At 46.9% G+C, this 16,270-nt stretch overlaps 1 protein-coding gene across 2 annotated transcripts in view; it reads left to right on the forward strand.

The window, feature by feature from the left end:
* The window catches only part of znf827 (zinc finger protein 827), a 62,343-nt gene that overhangs the window by 5,849 nt on the left and 40,224 nt on the right, over positions 1–16,270 (forward strand). For both annotated transcript variants that reach the window (XM_076727690.1, XM_076727691.1), the window contains exon 2: positions 13,520–14,794. In XM_076727690.1, coding sequence (XP_076583805.1) covers positions 13,520–14,794 — 1,275 coding nt within the window. The remainder of the gene's footprint in view (positions 1–13,519; positions 14,795–16,270) is intronic.

Below are 16,270 nucleotides of genomic sequence, written 5' to 3' on the forward strand. Positions count from 1 at the left end.
TTTAATGGCAAAGCAGCAACACTGTGCAAAGCATCTTTATTAAAAGAAAAGTAATGCTTTGACCGTTTTCATACATGTATTTGATTGTCATTTGTTATTATTGTACTGATTATTATATTACTTTACTTCCTCTGAAATGGATTCGTAGCACCAGTTATCAAAGTCTGTCAAACAAAAGTTGAACGCTCCGTCAGATTTTACTTTTACCCGATGGAAAACTCTTATGTAAACACCAAACATTGATCTCATTTTGATGAATGATCAGAGAAATCAACATATTTAAATCTACCCTGAGGTATTCTCAGTGCAAGGAGCAACAACTTTCACACAGTCTGCATTTGCTATGATGATGAAGGAACATTGAAATACATGCTCTTTCCAGTTTGTGATTCATTGGTTGTCTGCTGGCATCTCTAAAAAGTAAATCCTGGTGCTCGACACCACAGTCTAGTTCAAATCGTAACATAAAAAACTGAATTGGTCAACTTTTAAAATGTTGACTCAGATAGTTTTTTTTTTTTTTTTTTTTTTTTTTGCTGGGCATCTGATTACGAATTATTTAATTCGGTATCAGGAAGTTAAACTGAGATTCGCTGCAGACTTTTTTTTTTCAGATGTTTGTTATCTAATAAGTTCAAAGTGCCTTCTCTAAGCAGAGAATCCTCTGCAGCACAAAATCAGGTAACAGTAGTCATCCTAATACCTTCAGTACAGTACCTGCCTGTCTGCCTGGTCTCAATCAGACCCCCTCTGTGTGGAATGGAAGTGCCTCAGCCTTGGTAACGATTTTTCCCGTGTTGACAAGTCACAACATGGAGATCTACAGCTCGGAGAGCAGCCCTTTGGCTACGCAGAGCCCTGCTTGCACTGAGTAATAGCAATCTCACAGGAGTAGCAGGCTTTCAGCTGGCAGCAGTTCATACGGAACAGCTCGCCGGTGCAGCTGGGAAAGACAGAGCAGAGTGGAGAGGGAGAGAGGAGCTGGTGGTGGTGGTAGCAGTGGAGATGGAGGGAGGGAGGAAGTGGAGAGGAAGAGCTGTTAAGAGCTTTGGGCGGTTTCTCTGTTGTTGTACCACACAAGTGCATCCAGGCCCTGCAGGACAAGCCTTTAACAGGCATGAGGGATGGAGAGCATGAGAGGAGAGGAGGAGGAGGAGGAGGAGGCGGTGGAAGAGGAGGTGGTGGTCTGGGGAGCTGAAGCCGGCCAGTCGTGCCAGACGCCCGCTCTAAACAGGGATGTGATTTATTGTTGGACTCTGTCTCACGTTTCACTCCTAGAAAGACACTAAAATTACATTGTGCAGATACAAAGAACTTCCTCAATTGTCTTAGAAGAAAGAGCATCGCCCGCGGCCTGCGAGGAGATTTTGGGAGCATGTGGTACTTCTTTAACTAGTCCGTGAACCTGGGAAGTTTTTGGCATAAGAAGGGCGTATGATTTCTGTTTTTTGGCTGTGGATTCTGCGTTGGTTGTTGCTTTTTGATTGTCCCTGCAAACGCGCCGCTTTAGCATATTGCACATCAACTGTCCATAAAGCTGCTCTTTGAAACGTGGTAATTCAGCGCAGGTCATCAGTGTGTGTATATTTTGCTTGGGGCCTTAAAATGGCTTTTGGCCAACGCGTTGATCTTTGTCGCCCTCACTGAATGCACTCTGCACGGCGCAATGCTATGAGATGACCTCACTTCCTGTGTGGGTAGAGGAGGGCAGGAGGCCTCTTACACACACATGCACACAGATATTCTCTCTCAAGCACAGCCTGGCTCTAGTTAGCCTTTAGTGCACTAGCCAGGCTAACCCCTCTCTCCTCTTGGTGTGGAAGTGTTTCCACATTGCACATTTAGGCAGTCGAGAGCAAGGCACAGGCTAATGTCTTTAACCAGCCGGGCTAACAGCTGCATGTCTGCAGCTTTTTGGGCTGAAGGATCAGTTTTATAGGGAGATTAAAAGTAGGGAGAAGGAGGGGGGGCTGTTACAGACACAGGATAGTAGGACCATAAGGCAGTGACAGCTCTCCAGGGAAACAATATATCATCTCTAAAAGGAGAGTGGAAGTGTTTGGCTGCGGGACAAAAGTCCTGAGAAGTTAAAATCATTGATGTGATGTCATCTCTGAGAAAGCCATTGTCAGTGCCGTGCGAGATTATTTATGGAGCAGAAAACGCAGGTGAGCGTCTTGACTAATGCAGCATTGTGGAGGAGGCTTCCCCATTTGCACAGTGCAGCCGAAGCATCTCCCAACGCATTAAAAGAACAATGTGACTCCGGTCTCATCCTTTCATTGTTTACCAAGGGCATTCGGTCACTTGATTTCGCCCTTGTGATGCTAATGAGATTAGCTAATCACTGTGTATTCCATTGTGAGGGAGGAGCCCTGTAGTTTATGGTACCTGCAAGAACCATAACCATAAGTAGAACGAAGCTGGGCGAATTAGCCGAGCGAGATAATGGATGAATGAATGGATGGAGGTAGCGAGTCAATCAGAACGCTCTGCTCATGATTGCCCGTATGTTCCCACTGCCCACGAGTGTTTTGAATGGGGGCCATGTTGGTTCAGATTGCCATGTCATTAATCCCTCGTACTCTACAGGGGAGTGGTCAGCGGCAGATGTATTTGCACTTCCTCCAGAAGGTTTTCTAGATTAGCACAAATCCTCCCAGAAAAACCGTTTAAAAACCTCATTTGGCACGCACAGCCGGACTTTGTGCTCACAGCCGGCCAAAGACGGGCATCCCTCCCTCTGCATCTCATTCTCTGAGACTCCCCCGATTTTAAAAAAAAAAAAAAAAAAAAAAAAATCTATATGTTATTTTTATTTTTCATTTTTTTTATCCCCCACCTTGTGGTTCTGAGAGCTCAGCCCCGTGTCGATCTGGACAGGCCTGTGCAATTGTTTGGAAACTCGCTTCTGTCATTTGCATGTAGCAAGCAGCCACTTTGCCAGTTTCAGTGGTTTGACCTTGTTGTACCTGCCAGCCAGAAATGAGATCATCAGAAGAGTAGACGAGAAGCTGACATCTCTCCTCCACCTACCCGTGGCTTTAAGTGATGGTTGTCATAGCAATCATTATGCCACAGAACAGACTCAGTGGGTGAAGGATGGCTTTGAATGCGGCAGCCTCAGGTCACAACCTGGTTATGACAGAACAGATAGACCTGTGAGGGTTGCAGTCGACAGTTGCGCAAAGTAAACAGCTGCATACATCGCATGTCAGGTACATATAGATTTCAGGTGAAGATTGAAATTACCGAGGCGATGTCTCTTTTTATACCTTGGAGAAAGCGATGCAGGTATTGGTGTAACGGAGAGGGAGAGAGCAGCATGGGGCGAACAATGCCTCTCATTCCCATCAGCTGCCCTGGCCAGCATTTAACATGGAGATTGGAAACGGAATAAGCTCTCCCCCCGTCCTCCCTGGACCTGCATGTAAATGAGGTTAGCGGTTAGCATTTCCTGCTGTGCCACGGCAATTCTTCTCCCTCTCTTGCTCCCTCTTTTTCCTTTTTTTTAAAAAAAATAATGGCCTGAAAGTGCTCCCCCTTTCCTGGGGTAGGGACCGGGACCAATGCTGATTAGTGTCCCTGTCCTAAGTGACAGGCTAAAATCCAAGCAGGCACTGCCTTGGGCGCCTCTGCCAAACAGCGGTCAAAGCAATACCACCATTAAGAAAAGGCATCTTCCCCAACCCCCCCTTAGTTCTCAAGATTCCCTCCCTCTTTCGTCTTCCTCGCTCCTCCGCTCCTTTTCCCTCGTCGTCCATGCTGAGTGCTAATAGATACGGCCTCCATCGCTCTAACACACTGTCCCCATACATACATGCACATATAGAATTACCTCTCACTCTACCCCCACCTCCCACTGGACCTTGCTTTGTATCCCTGGGAGGACTGGCTGCTATAGAGCCGAGTGTCCCTTTGCCAGTAGGGCGATTTACAAACAATACATGGACGCTGTACACACTCCCACCTTCCACCCTCCTACTCTCTCTCACTTCTCTTCCACAGACACACAATCACCTCTGTGAGGAGCTTCAGTATGCCAGAAAACTACACAGCAGGGTGATGGCCTGTTCTTTTCGCACTTGTTCCAAAGAATGTACCCTGTCTGCTTGAGAACGCTAGCGCGACATCCACGTCTTGGTTGAATGAGGTTACTTTGTCAACCGGAAGGGGGAGAGATGGATCTGACACGTATGTCAGGTGGCTTATAATTAGCAAAACCACATGAAACGGTAATCTGAGCCACATTCATGACAATTTTGCCTGATGTAAAGCAAATGCGCGAGGGAGCTGTGTTAGCTGAACAGCGGGGATATGCTAATTACTCAGTGTTTGAGAAGAGGAAATTGTGAAAAGTGAAAAAAGCACTGAAATAATAACACCGTTGTGTCTCCATAGTAGCTGTAATGAAGGGGTCACCATCGCGCTGTCTTCTGGATTTGTGACGATGCCAGTCTTTAGGAAACACTGTGTGTGCAATACGCTGTGAAACAACCACCGCAGCCCAGCAAATTAATCTGGTTATGTCACTCAAAATGTAGTGCCACCAGGTTCATTTGGGCATTTATAGAAAAAGGAATTTGCACTGTTGTGAGGACTTATGTCTCAGAGGCATCATTTCTTGCATTTTTCTCTCATGTGCATGGAAAAACACAAGTTTTTTTCCTGCCATATGTGGTGTTTTAAAGTGTGCTGCATGTGCTCGCCTGTATTCAGTTTTTACAAAGAAGGATGCCACCCACATACGCCTATCTCTATGAGATAGAATGGCTGAAGTCTTGATGAATATGAAGAGCTCTTTCTCACAGAATCAAGAGATTGGTCTGTGTCGTACAGCCTTTGCTGGCAGTGAGCCCCGTTTATCGAGCAACCTGTGAATTCATTTTTTCCCTCTTAATTTGTTTTGACATTTACAGGAAATTCACAAAAAGCATGCTCATGTGCATCAGCAGCAGATCCATGTGTTCCTAAATCTAAGGTGTAAATGAATCAGTAGGGAAAAAAAAAAAACAGAAATGTAAACACAAAGTGTTATTTTTAATAACTACTTGATGAAAATGAAGGTCAGTTATTCTTAATTTGTTTGAGGGAACATCTCAATAGTATCTTTCTGAATAGCCTACTTCTTTTTCAGAAATGAAAGGCTTGTGTTTTGGCTGGTTACAGACAGACTTGGCATCTGGCTTTTATCCGCAATAAATGGAGTGTTATATTGTGATTCATGATCGCAGTGCCAATTACTTGTATTACAGATTTTGGAGAAACTACGTTTTTTTTTCCTGTACTGAAATGAAAGCAGCGTTGTTTTGTGTCTTTAACCTACAAGCAGGTTTAGAATAGAGCGTTTAAGAAGCACGAAGGCCTTAAAAGACTGAACTAAAAGACGTGCGTGACGCAGACTAAAGCAGTGAAGACGAGAATACGCAAAATGATGCAACGCAACGTGAAGATATTTGCAGAAATTGAACACTTTCCAAACAAAATGTGACCAAAAGGCCTTTTCTGAGCACACTGGCTGTCAGCACAGGGACACGTTGCTGTGAAAGACCCCGACCTGCTCATCTGTTTCGGGGTTATTTCCTTGCGTTCCCTGGATGGATTTGCCGCCAAACGTTTTCTAAATAGCTTGTTATTATGTTTAATTTTGACAGGAAATGCTCGCTCACTCACCAACAAACCACGGAACCTGTGACCTCCAGTGAATGGGAGACTATCCGTCACATTACATTTGACCTTTGACATTTCTTTGCTGATTTTAAAAATGGCCGCACTGCCTGTTTTGGAGCACGCTGTGGCGGAGATCCACAGATAGTAGCTGTAGCTGTTATTGCCTGTCAAATTATCTCGTTTTTCTTATTCATTCAATTGAGAGCCGAGCACAGAATTGCTTTCAAAGATAAGAGGAAATATGCACAACCTTGTCGGACGTGAGGTCTTCTTTTCTAATGGCTGCTTGTAATATTTACCAATGCTTGTAAAGCAGGTTCAACAAAAAAAAAAAGCATGACTCATCATTACCGAAAACACTGCAAACAGCGGACAAGTCATTCATGATGAAATAAAACATTTTGGCACGGAGTTTGACAGTAACATCGTCCAGTAAGATGCTGACCCAGAGCCAGTTGATTGTCCAAACCGCTGCCTTGGGAATACCACCATGCTCGTTTTAGGATTTCTCACCTTGTAATTGGTCAGTTAATCCTTCTGTCTGTGCTGTGGTGCAGGCCCACTGTCCTTAATGCTGTTTTGTGCACCCAGCAGAATCAGTGCTGCCAGCTGGGGAAGCATGGAGAGCTGTTCACAAACACATCAGTGTGCTGGGGATGTTCATCACGCATGCTACACGTATGTCAGTCATAACAGAACAGCAGCTTCATGTACTAGTGCACACAATGTTCAAAGCATCAGATTCACGCATGAACACAAGAAGTGAGCCTCTCTGTGTGTTTGTGTCCTTCCTTGAGTTGATTTGTTGAAAGTCATCTTTTTTGGTCAAAAATAATGGCCGTCATGTTGGGCTGTACGACCGGACCATGTGCTGTATGTGCTGTGGCTGCTGTTGTGAATGAGCAGGACTGTGGAATATTGAATTATGATTTTTGCACCAATTAAATGAATTACTCATTGCTCATCTGCTAGATTAACCAAAAAACTGACATTGCTGTGTGGTTATGTGAAGCATTAATAATTTGTTAATTGATTGATTGACAGTCTGAACTGTGATGTTGGAGGTCGAGGACTCATCTTGAAGAGGGGGATGGCCTTAATGTCACCATACGCAGAAGTTACCACAGTCACCCCCGTGATTAGCAGTTAGCAAGTTTAGCCGTTCTGTCAAACACATTGTGATCATTTGCAAATGCTTTTTGACTTACCCTCAATTTAAAACAGCACAAAGACGATATATTTCATGTTTGACCTCATCAGCTTCATTGATTTCTGTAAATATCTGCTTATTCTGAATCTGATGCAGCAACACGTTTCAAACACTGGGAAAGATGTGGAACGCTCCAAAAACACCTGTTTGGAACGTTCCACAGGTAAACAGGCTGATTGGTTCGTTGATTCAAGAAAGAATCCAGGTGTTTTTTTTTACAGACCGCCAAAGGCTAAACGGAGGAGGCGCAGGGTGAACGCGTGCGTCTGTTCACCACCTTCACTTTGACTCACCACAGGCGCACATATTACGACCACAGCTAGAAACAACAAGTCTGCACGTTGTGTCGGCAAGCTGACAGTTTTGATGTGCTCCTAAATTCATTTCCATCACATTTGCCTGCCATCAGCCATTATTATTGCCTTTGGCTATTTGCAGACAAATAGTTTATTGTTATGGAGGGGAGGCGCATGCAGAAGCCGGACGTGGTCGCTCCCTCCTGAGTGACAGTCAGTATTTTTCATTTTCCTTTCATAACTGAGGTAAACTGCAGAAACCAGTTGAGAAGGAATTCAACATGCTATTAGAGGCTGCCAGAGGTTAAATAGATGTAAAGTGTAGTGATACCTGCACAGGGGCTGTGTAACATTAGCTAACCAAGCAGACAGATCTGATATAATGAAATCAAAATACATCTTCAGCACAGACAGGCAGGATTTATCTGAAGCTGACTTGGTCTCGACCGGGCTGGTGTCTATATGCCTCCAGGCTCTTCTGGCCAACATTTACACACCACTGACTGTCTGCTACGCTGAACTGGTCATAGCTGATTCTTACGGCCTTAAGTCACGACTCGTAGAAGCTTTGGCGTGTTTGCTTTTGCCACGTAGGTAACACGTGAAAAAGTGACGTTTTTTTAGCTGACTTCTGAAGTAGAAAAATACTCTAAACACAAAAACATGGCATTGAAAGCCTCTGATCGTATGGTGCGTTAATTAGAGAGTGACTGGCCTTTGTCCACTCTGTTGAAATGAGGATTGGTAGACAGAGATGGGATTTGAACACTCGTCTGTAATAGACATTTCAAACATTTTGATGCTGTTCTTGGGACTGTGACAGCGAACGTTGGCCCGTTTTCACTCACCAATTAGTGTCATTAGCTGGGTAATGCAGTTTGCTTGAAGCCTGGGATGTAGATTATTGCAAGAGTGATAATCCTTATAATTTAGAGAGACTACAGAGGGTCTCTAGATGAGATTAAAAAGTTCTAAAATTGCAAGATACCTCTGTCTCTTTCTGGGCAATTAGTGACTCATGCAGGCTTTGCTGTAGTGGTACATTCATGCTTTTGCATCAGGATGTTGTTGCATGTGCAATGGAAACTGTCTTTTCAAGAGTGTAGGAAAACTTTTAAAAAGCTCAATTACTCAACTGCAATTAAACTAAATTAACGCAATATACTGCGAGACAAGGCGGCAAATAAGATCTGAATTTCAACAGCAGGTTTGCTAATCCAAACGGTCACACTCAATGCACAAAATGCATCCATATGTGTCGCACTCATGTTCAGATGTCACAACAATGCAGACAAACAGTACGTTATATGTGATACCACCTTTGCTGTAATGCCATGATACACACACACGAACAGCATCCAAAGCATGCTGAGGAACATGAGTTTCACACTAATTTAATCAGATGCAGTCGTTATCTCCTCTAATCACAATCTTTGTAACGTGTCCGTTTATGCTGCAAGGATGCAAAAAACACAGCGCTTCTCTCCCTCCAGCAGTTTAGATCCATAGCTTTGATGACACATTTGAGGCTATGAGCAGTTTTTTTTTTTTTTTTCTTATTTAACACAAGATGCTAAAAATGGAAGGGAAAAATAAACCAGGGGGTAAAGTGCACTTCATCTGCAATGAGGAATTTCAGAGGTCTGGGGCTCTCAGTCGTCTCATTCTCTTCCAAGAACACTTCTCCTTCCTGTTTCACCTCTGGCATGCAGCCCAAAGTGCCCACAAACCACGGAGGCCAAGGCCGAAAATACACAGATGGTAATTTGCACTACATTTCAATACGACTGAACCGCCATTATATATAGCCCTGCTGCCTGAACCCTGATCCTCGCTGAGAGTATCGCCTCACCTCAGATTCCAAATAAAAGATGGGCTCTTTATGTCTTTGTCGCAGACCGCCGGTGTAACGGCGGTGGGCCGAGCTGGAGGGAAGTTTTCACAATATCTAACATGGACCTTGATCGGCGCACAGGAGGACGCTTTTCCTTGAGTCAAGACGTCATGTCAACGAAATTAATTGCTGGAGGGATGTTTAATAGTTAAGCTCACTTTTACATTGAAGAAACATGGGTGTCAGATCTCAAGTGGCTAGAAGTAAAGGCCTTGATGGCTGCCACGTGATTGATTACATATATATATTGTTTGTTCAATAAGGAAGTGCTTCTCCTAAGAGTGCAGCTCGTCTGATGGATGGATGCTTCGTTTAAATCGGCTAATTTAAAGGTATTACTTCCACCAAGTCACCAGGTGGTCATCTCAGAGCTGAATATGTTACCTGCTCCATTGTTTGCCACTTTGCTTCAGTGATCTCACGCCTTTCCCGTACTTGGTTGTCATGTTTCATCAACTTCCTAATGGAAGTAACATGATGGTTAAACTTTGAAGCAATTATCATGTTGCTTCCTGCAAAAGAACAACAGCATTTAACAGATTGATGGCATATAATTTTATATAGTGAGGGGGGAGGACGGGGGGGGTGTCTCCCACACATCCAGCTGGATTTATTTAGAGCATCTGTGATTTATTTATTTATTTATTTTTAATATTTGCATTCTCAGTCATGGTGGCATGAGAAAGAGGGAAAGGGGTGACAGGAGACGTATAGAAGAAGAAGAAGAAAAGCACGTGGGTGTGAAAGACATCAAGCGAGTGAGAGATTATGGAAAACTGAGCGATCCTCATCCAGTGTGTCCCAATTAATGGAATTACCTTCTTCCTCGAGAGGACTGTTAGTCATTTGCAGAGACGTGAGCCCGCCAGTAGAGCGTCTCTCCCACCATATTGTCCAGCAGGCGCTAATAAGGCAGCCCTGACCGCCGGGCGTGCTCATTAGCATAGCCCGCGGCCGTGGTAACCCCCACCAGGGCCCAGCCGGACACTTAATTACCGCCGTGGCTCCTTCCTCGCTAAATCCATACTTCTACCTTCCTTCCTATGTCCTCACCCCCTGCTCTGCCTCCTTAACCCACTGCGCACGCCACCCCCGCCTCCCCCTGGCAGAGCAGGGAAAGTGATGTGGATGTGATGCCTTTGGTCTTGGTATGTCGTGGCGGTCTTTTATGTTACCTCACTTTTTATGCCTTTGCGGTCAGCAATCTTTGAGATTTTAGTGATTCCCCGACCTGCTCCACCTCGCTCTAGCTCCTGCTCCCTCTCTCTCTTGGCCTCTCTTACTCTCATTGCTATATTAGCTCATGGGCATGACTCTCATTTTGACATCAGCACAGTATCGATGCACCCCTGTCCAGCCTTAATCGGCTAATGGCCTCCTCCTCTTTCCTGCCCAGCCAAATCAACCCCTCCCCTAACCATCCCTCTATCTGTCCCTTCCTTCCTTCGCCTTCCCGTCTCCTCTCCCCCTGCCCTGTTCGGGCCCGGGGTCAATGAGGCCAATGTTCATGCCTGGCTAAGTCACAGAACAGCTTTGTGTGTATATGTGCTTGTATGAGAAAGAGAGACATGTTAGTCAGCAGCCTGACACAAGTCATGTGGTGGGTGACCTCATGACCTACCTTTACTTTAGTCCCTCGCTCTTCCCTTTAGCAGCGATCACTCTGTGTGACAGGGAAATCTGGCTGACTGTACTAAACTTGTACACATGTGCACGCACACACACATACATGCGCCCCTCTCTGACCTAGAAAAGCCACGGCCAAAATAATCCTGCCAAGTTCACAAATGGAGATTGTTGACAGCACTGCGTGGTGAAACAATGAACAAGAACACTACCTGCAACGTCCAACTGTTTTTAGCTGTAGTTACAGGCCGGGAGCTCCCTGTCTCGTTTTCGTGACAGGTTAACACAACGCGCCGCTTCCCAAACACTGTAAGTCACAGAGGTACTACATCAAAATATTTTTAGCTGCTCCGTGTGCATCTCTGTTCAATCTCAGGCAGGCGGTTTATTGGAGCCGGACTCGAAGCCTTGCGGCCTCCTCTTTATGTAGCCTCAGCTTGCACTTTGACTCCTCGTGGCTCTCTCTTTGTCTATAATGTGGTGGCGCTATACATCTCCGTGGCCCAGAGAGAAAATCCCCCGCCACTGCACCACTGAATCACCCATGTGTGAGTGATAACAGATCCAGACTGCTGAGCACCCCGCAGCTGTTTGTCTCAACATGCAAGTCATCCCCGCCATTACACCGCTAAATGGTTCCCTTTCAGTGGCAGACGCTCGCCGCCTCGGCCCGTATCTCCGTGCCTCCATCACTTGCGGGGTGGGGGAGGGGGAGGGGGGAGGGGGTTGCAGTTACTGTCGCCGAGCCAGCCACCGTACCAGAGGCAAAGCAGTTGAATGTGTGTCAGAAAAAAATGCAGTGGGGGGGGGGGACTCCAGCATTAAATCACATTCTTGGCTGTGTACTTTAAACATATGTGTGCATGTGCGTGTGTTTGTCCCTGTGCGCATGGTGGGCATACAGCAGCAGTCTAAGCCCCCCCCCCCCCCCCCAACCCTTAGAGCTCAGGCCGGAGACCATGACCTTGGGAAATGTCATTCCGCCTACGGGGGTGGCTCGCCTGTGACACACAAAGCCACGGCGGTGGAGTGCATCGGTGCACTGTAGCGCTCTGGCAGGAGCCTGGTGGTGTAGTGTTGCGTCCAGCTGCACCTAACCCTGAGGTTTAAGAGTGAACCTTGGAAGCAAGAGAGTTCAGCCTCAAAGCTGAGACCTTGGGTCAGCAATCTAGCGATTTCCCTCTAACCACATTACAGCCATTAGTGGCTCTTGCTGCTTTTCGCATGTCACATGGAAATGGGTCAAGCCCTGCCCTGCATGACTCACTGGCTCTTTCTCCATCTCCCTCTCTTTCTTTCCTGTTAACCCTACTCAGGTGGCGAAATGGCCTCAAGGAGCATGGGAAATTGGCTCCACAATCAGTGCATTATGGCGTTTTCATTCACCTTTATAAGAAATGAGGAGGGTCACGCGTGCTGTTTGAGCTCATCGGTGTCTTACATCTCGCACTGTTTGTCGAGGTGAAGTTTACCAGACGTGGGCTTGCAGGCAGTTTGCGGAACCCTGAAGACAATATTATAACGTAATCTGACATTTTCTGTTAGATTTTGCTTATTCGTTTGTCAAAAATGTAAGATGGGGAGTGTGTGTGTGAGACAGATGAGAAGATGTCGGGAAGTGTGTGTGTGATATCTGTTGCAGCAGGAGAGTAGCGGTCATAGTGGGTTGTGATCATGGTCACCTTTGCAGACCACGGCGCGCCACGCTGGCCAGATGTCAGCCAACCATAATGATCCCAACAGGTCGCTGGGATGGGTTGCCTGGCAACCATTTTTGCCTTTGCCTGTAAACAGAGAGCGGACCCACCAGGCTGCCGTCAGGGTCGCGAGGGTGAAGACAGCTTGGGTGCGTGCGGATGTATGTGAGATTTTAAATCATTCCTTCATTGCCTCATGTTTCTTGCAGATGTGTGAAATCTCAGCCAGCTCCTCTCATCAGACGCTTTCCGAGGTTGTGCACACTAACCCAAAAGAGGAGGAAAAGAAGTCGGTTTTGACATTTTGCTTGGTGCTTTTGACATATTCTTATGGAGGTTTGTTAATATGTATCAGGAATATTCACTTTTCTTTGTTCGCCCTTGTCTGGCAAGCTGTAATGTTTTGCTTATGAATATTGATACATGAAGTGTATATTAATGACCCTTGGTGACCTTAACCCTATCCTTATTGGCTCCCCGGTGGTATCTGCAGGCTCATGAATATTAATCTAGTTCTGTAACCTCCATTACCCTAATCTTTGCTGTCTAGCCTCCCAGAAGGACCCGTTGTCATGGTAACCTCTTTACCAGACTCTTCCAGACCAAGGGTGGGAAAAATATGGTTAAAAAAGGACAGAAAAATCTAAATTACTCAAACATCTCGGATGCGCCTCGTGGAAAGCTGCCATTATATAAGAAAGGGGTTGAATTTGCGCCGGACGCCGTCGTGGCGGTCGCCCTGCTGAGCTTTTACTTGGGTTTGGCGGGCAGTTGTGTTTTCAGTGTTCAAGATGGTACTGTCAGAAAGGCTTCCGCATGGTACACCAAATGCTCTGCAACATCAGACAAGCAGAGATGGGAAATAATAAAAGTGAATAGGAAATAGTAATTTCCAATGTTCAAAGCTGTCTGCAGTCAGCCAGAGGCTACGACTATTCCCTCTGCTTAACTCTTAATAATGAGTGTTTGATGTTCACAATCCTTACTGGGGATTCTGGAGTGTTCAGCAGAAACATAATGCCCGACTGTTCACCACAGCAGCATGGTGATGTCTTCGTCACAGTACCTGCACAGCGTTTGTTTCTCTTGCCTCGCTGTAAATCGTGTGCTGTCTCTCCTCTTCCAGATGTGGACAGCAACGAGGAAGGAGGGCCTGATGATGGTCCTGTGGAGGAGGAAGGCTGGTTTGGGAATGCTTCTGACACGCGCTCAGAGTCGTCGTCCTACGGAGACACCCAGGATGAGCTCCTCCTGCCCAGGGGCTCCTCTCCCGATGAACGGCCTGGAGCCAGCACTGGGTCCGGGGACCCTGATGCCTGCGGAGGCGAGAGCTCGTTGGGTTGCCCTACACCCGTCCATCGTGCCTCTTTGGAGCTTCTTGGACTGGATGGAGGTGCATTCTCGGCCCAGGACACGCTCTCTTCCGTGGTGTCGTCGCTGTATGGTGAGGCGGCATCTCGCGCCCTGGGGAAACCCCTCAGCAGCAACCTGCGGCGCCTCCTAGAGGCAGGGTCGCTGAAACTTGACACTGGGGAGCTCCTGGGTCGGGCGTCCAGGGGAGGTGCTGGGGGGGAGTCTCCTCCAATAGGTCTAGCTCCACCTTTGACCCTCTCCCCGTCTTCCCACCACGCCCAACAGTTAAGTGCTCTTGCCCGAAAACTGGCCAATAACAACAACAGCGGCTCAGCCTCGCCGGCCTCCTTGGCACCCTCAGTCACCAACATTAAGCAAGAGCCCCATGACCCCTTTAACTCTGTCACCCCCAGCAACGGCAGTGGCTTCGTATGGGCAGGTGTTGCAGACAAGTGGCCACCGGCCAGCTGCTCCACGCCCTGCGGCTCCAGCCTGTCCCCGGACTCTGCAATCCAGAAGTTAAAAGCGGCAGCAAATGCCGTACTTCAAGACAAGAATGCCGTGGCCTCCTCCTCGACAAATTCGTCGTCCTCCTCCACCTCTGCCTCATCTGCAGTGCCCGCCCTGGGAGGGGCTGGTCGAGGAGATGACGTGGTGCGCTTTGATGCCTTCAACTCTCCGTTCAGCCCACAGTCGGCTAGCTCCACCCTCGCTGCACTTTCCAAGAAAGTCAGCGAGAGGAGCCAAGCCTCGTCAACAGCCAGCGCTGCTACTGACCACCAAGCCTCAGCCAGTTCCTTTCTCTCGCTCGTGTCGATGACCTCCTCTGCTGCCTTGCTCAAAGAGGTGGCGGCCAGAGCAGCGGGAAACCTGCTGGCAGAGAAGAAGGACGGTTCTTCCTTGGCGCCCGCTGGGGTCCTCCAAGAGGATGTGAAGCCCCTGCTGGACAAAAACCAGAAGGCTCCCACGCCCTCGACACCCACTCAGAGCCTGGAGTTGTTGTTGCCCTCCACCCCAAAGGGCAGAGGCAAACCCAACAGCCAAGCAGGTAATCTTCAGTAAAAACATGCACAACAATCACTATTTGAAGTAAAATTAATACTGCAGTAATCAAAATAATGATGGCAGGATGCAGATAATAAGAGTACAGCTCAGCTCAGCTCAGCTCAGCTCAGCTCAACTTAGGTTAGGTACATGTTTGGATATTTTTCCCATTAAAAGATGTTTTTTTCTTTAATGAGACACAGTTACAGAACACTCAGTTGTTGCCTTGTGTTAAACACTGAATCAGGCTACTTGAGCTCAAACAAGGTTGCTACAATGAAATAAAATGACCTTGTGTCTGTATAGAAGAAAGAGTCCGTGAATATTCAAGATCATTTCAATCTGCAGCTCAAGTTTTCATCCTTCTTCACCAATATGCCCCTTTCTTTTGAAAAATAATAGTACAGAGTTACCTGAAGTTCAATAGAAATGTTCTCCCTGCCATTATACTTCTTCCCATTCAGCATTTATCCAAAAACTAACACCACTTATGTTATGAAATGCAAATTACAACTCTTAGTGCTGATAAATTGAAACTAATATTGCAGTGGAAGTACAACTCCAAAAAAGATCAAATGTCTCTGCTGTCACTGTGTGGGGGAGTAGAGGGTTTACTCGTCTCCAAAATACTATCAAAAAAGCACAATTCTGAACTTCCAGAATGACATGTTTTCTCTAGTTTTGTAATGGTTTTGTTCTCACCTCACTGGCGCCGAAGTAGCGAGTAGTGTAGCCTCGGCTTAACTGTCAGCCGAGCAGAGAGCGTAGCCGAGAGAAAACAGCCCTGGCTGGCCTTCTAGTCTGGGAAATGGTCTGTGGGCTCAATGGGGGGTTCCGACTGAGACCTCACTGCCTTCCCAGACCAGCTCGTTTGTGCTCGGATGTGCATGCTGCCAAAAGAGGGCCGTCAGTGTGTGCTCGGCACAGTGGGGAGCCCTGGAGTCCATATCCATCTCGGCAGCCTCCTCCTGGCTTCAGCCCCCACTAACCAGAGCCCTCTGCACTGATCAGCACAGCAGACTTAAGGCCAAACACATCATACTTTCCACTGACTGGATACAGATGCGTGCACGCACACACACTCTCTCTCCACCTCTCATTCTCTCTCTGTTACTCACAAATGGCCATGCAGTATATTCTGCAAGTGTGTACTCAGATGAAGACATGTAACCCAAACAAGGGTGCACACAGAGATCTCACTCCTGCTCGGGGAGAGAGAAAGCTTCAAAGTGCAGCCTCTCACTAAGTAGCCTTTAGGGAGAACAGAATGTTTTCAGGGAGATGGATGGGCACTTTTGAGGGATTGTGTCGCAACCCCGCCAAATCTAAAATGGCCGGATCAAATTGACTTCAGACAGATGAGGCAGTCGATGTAATATTCTGTGATCTGCATGCTAAAAAGGGGGTCTGCTCTAACCCGCGAGCCGTCAAGGTCGAGCAGCGCTGTAAAAATGCAGGTAGTTGTTTGGTCGCCAGACTG

This window comes from Chaetodon auriga, chromosome 4 (genome assembly GCF_051107435.1).
Source record: "Chaetodon auriga isolate fChaAug3 chromosome 4, fChaAug3.hap1, whole genome shotgun sequence".
NCBI classification, from domain to species: Eukaryota; Metazoa; Chordata; class Actinopteri; order Chaetodontiformes; family Chaetodontidae; genus Chaetodon; species Chaetodon auriga.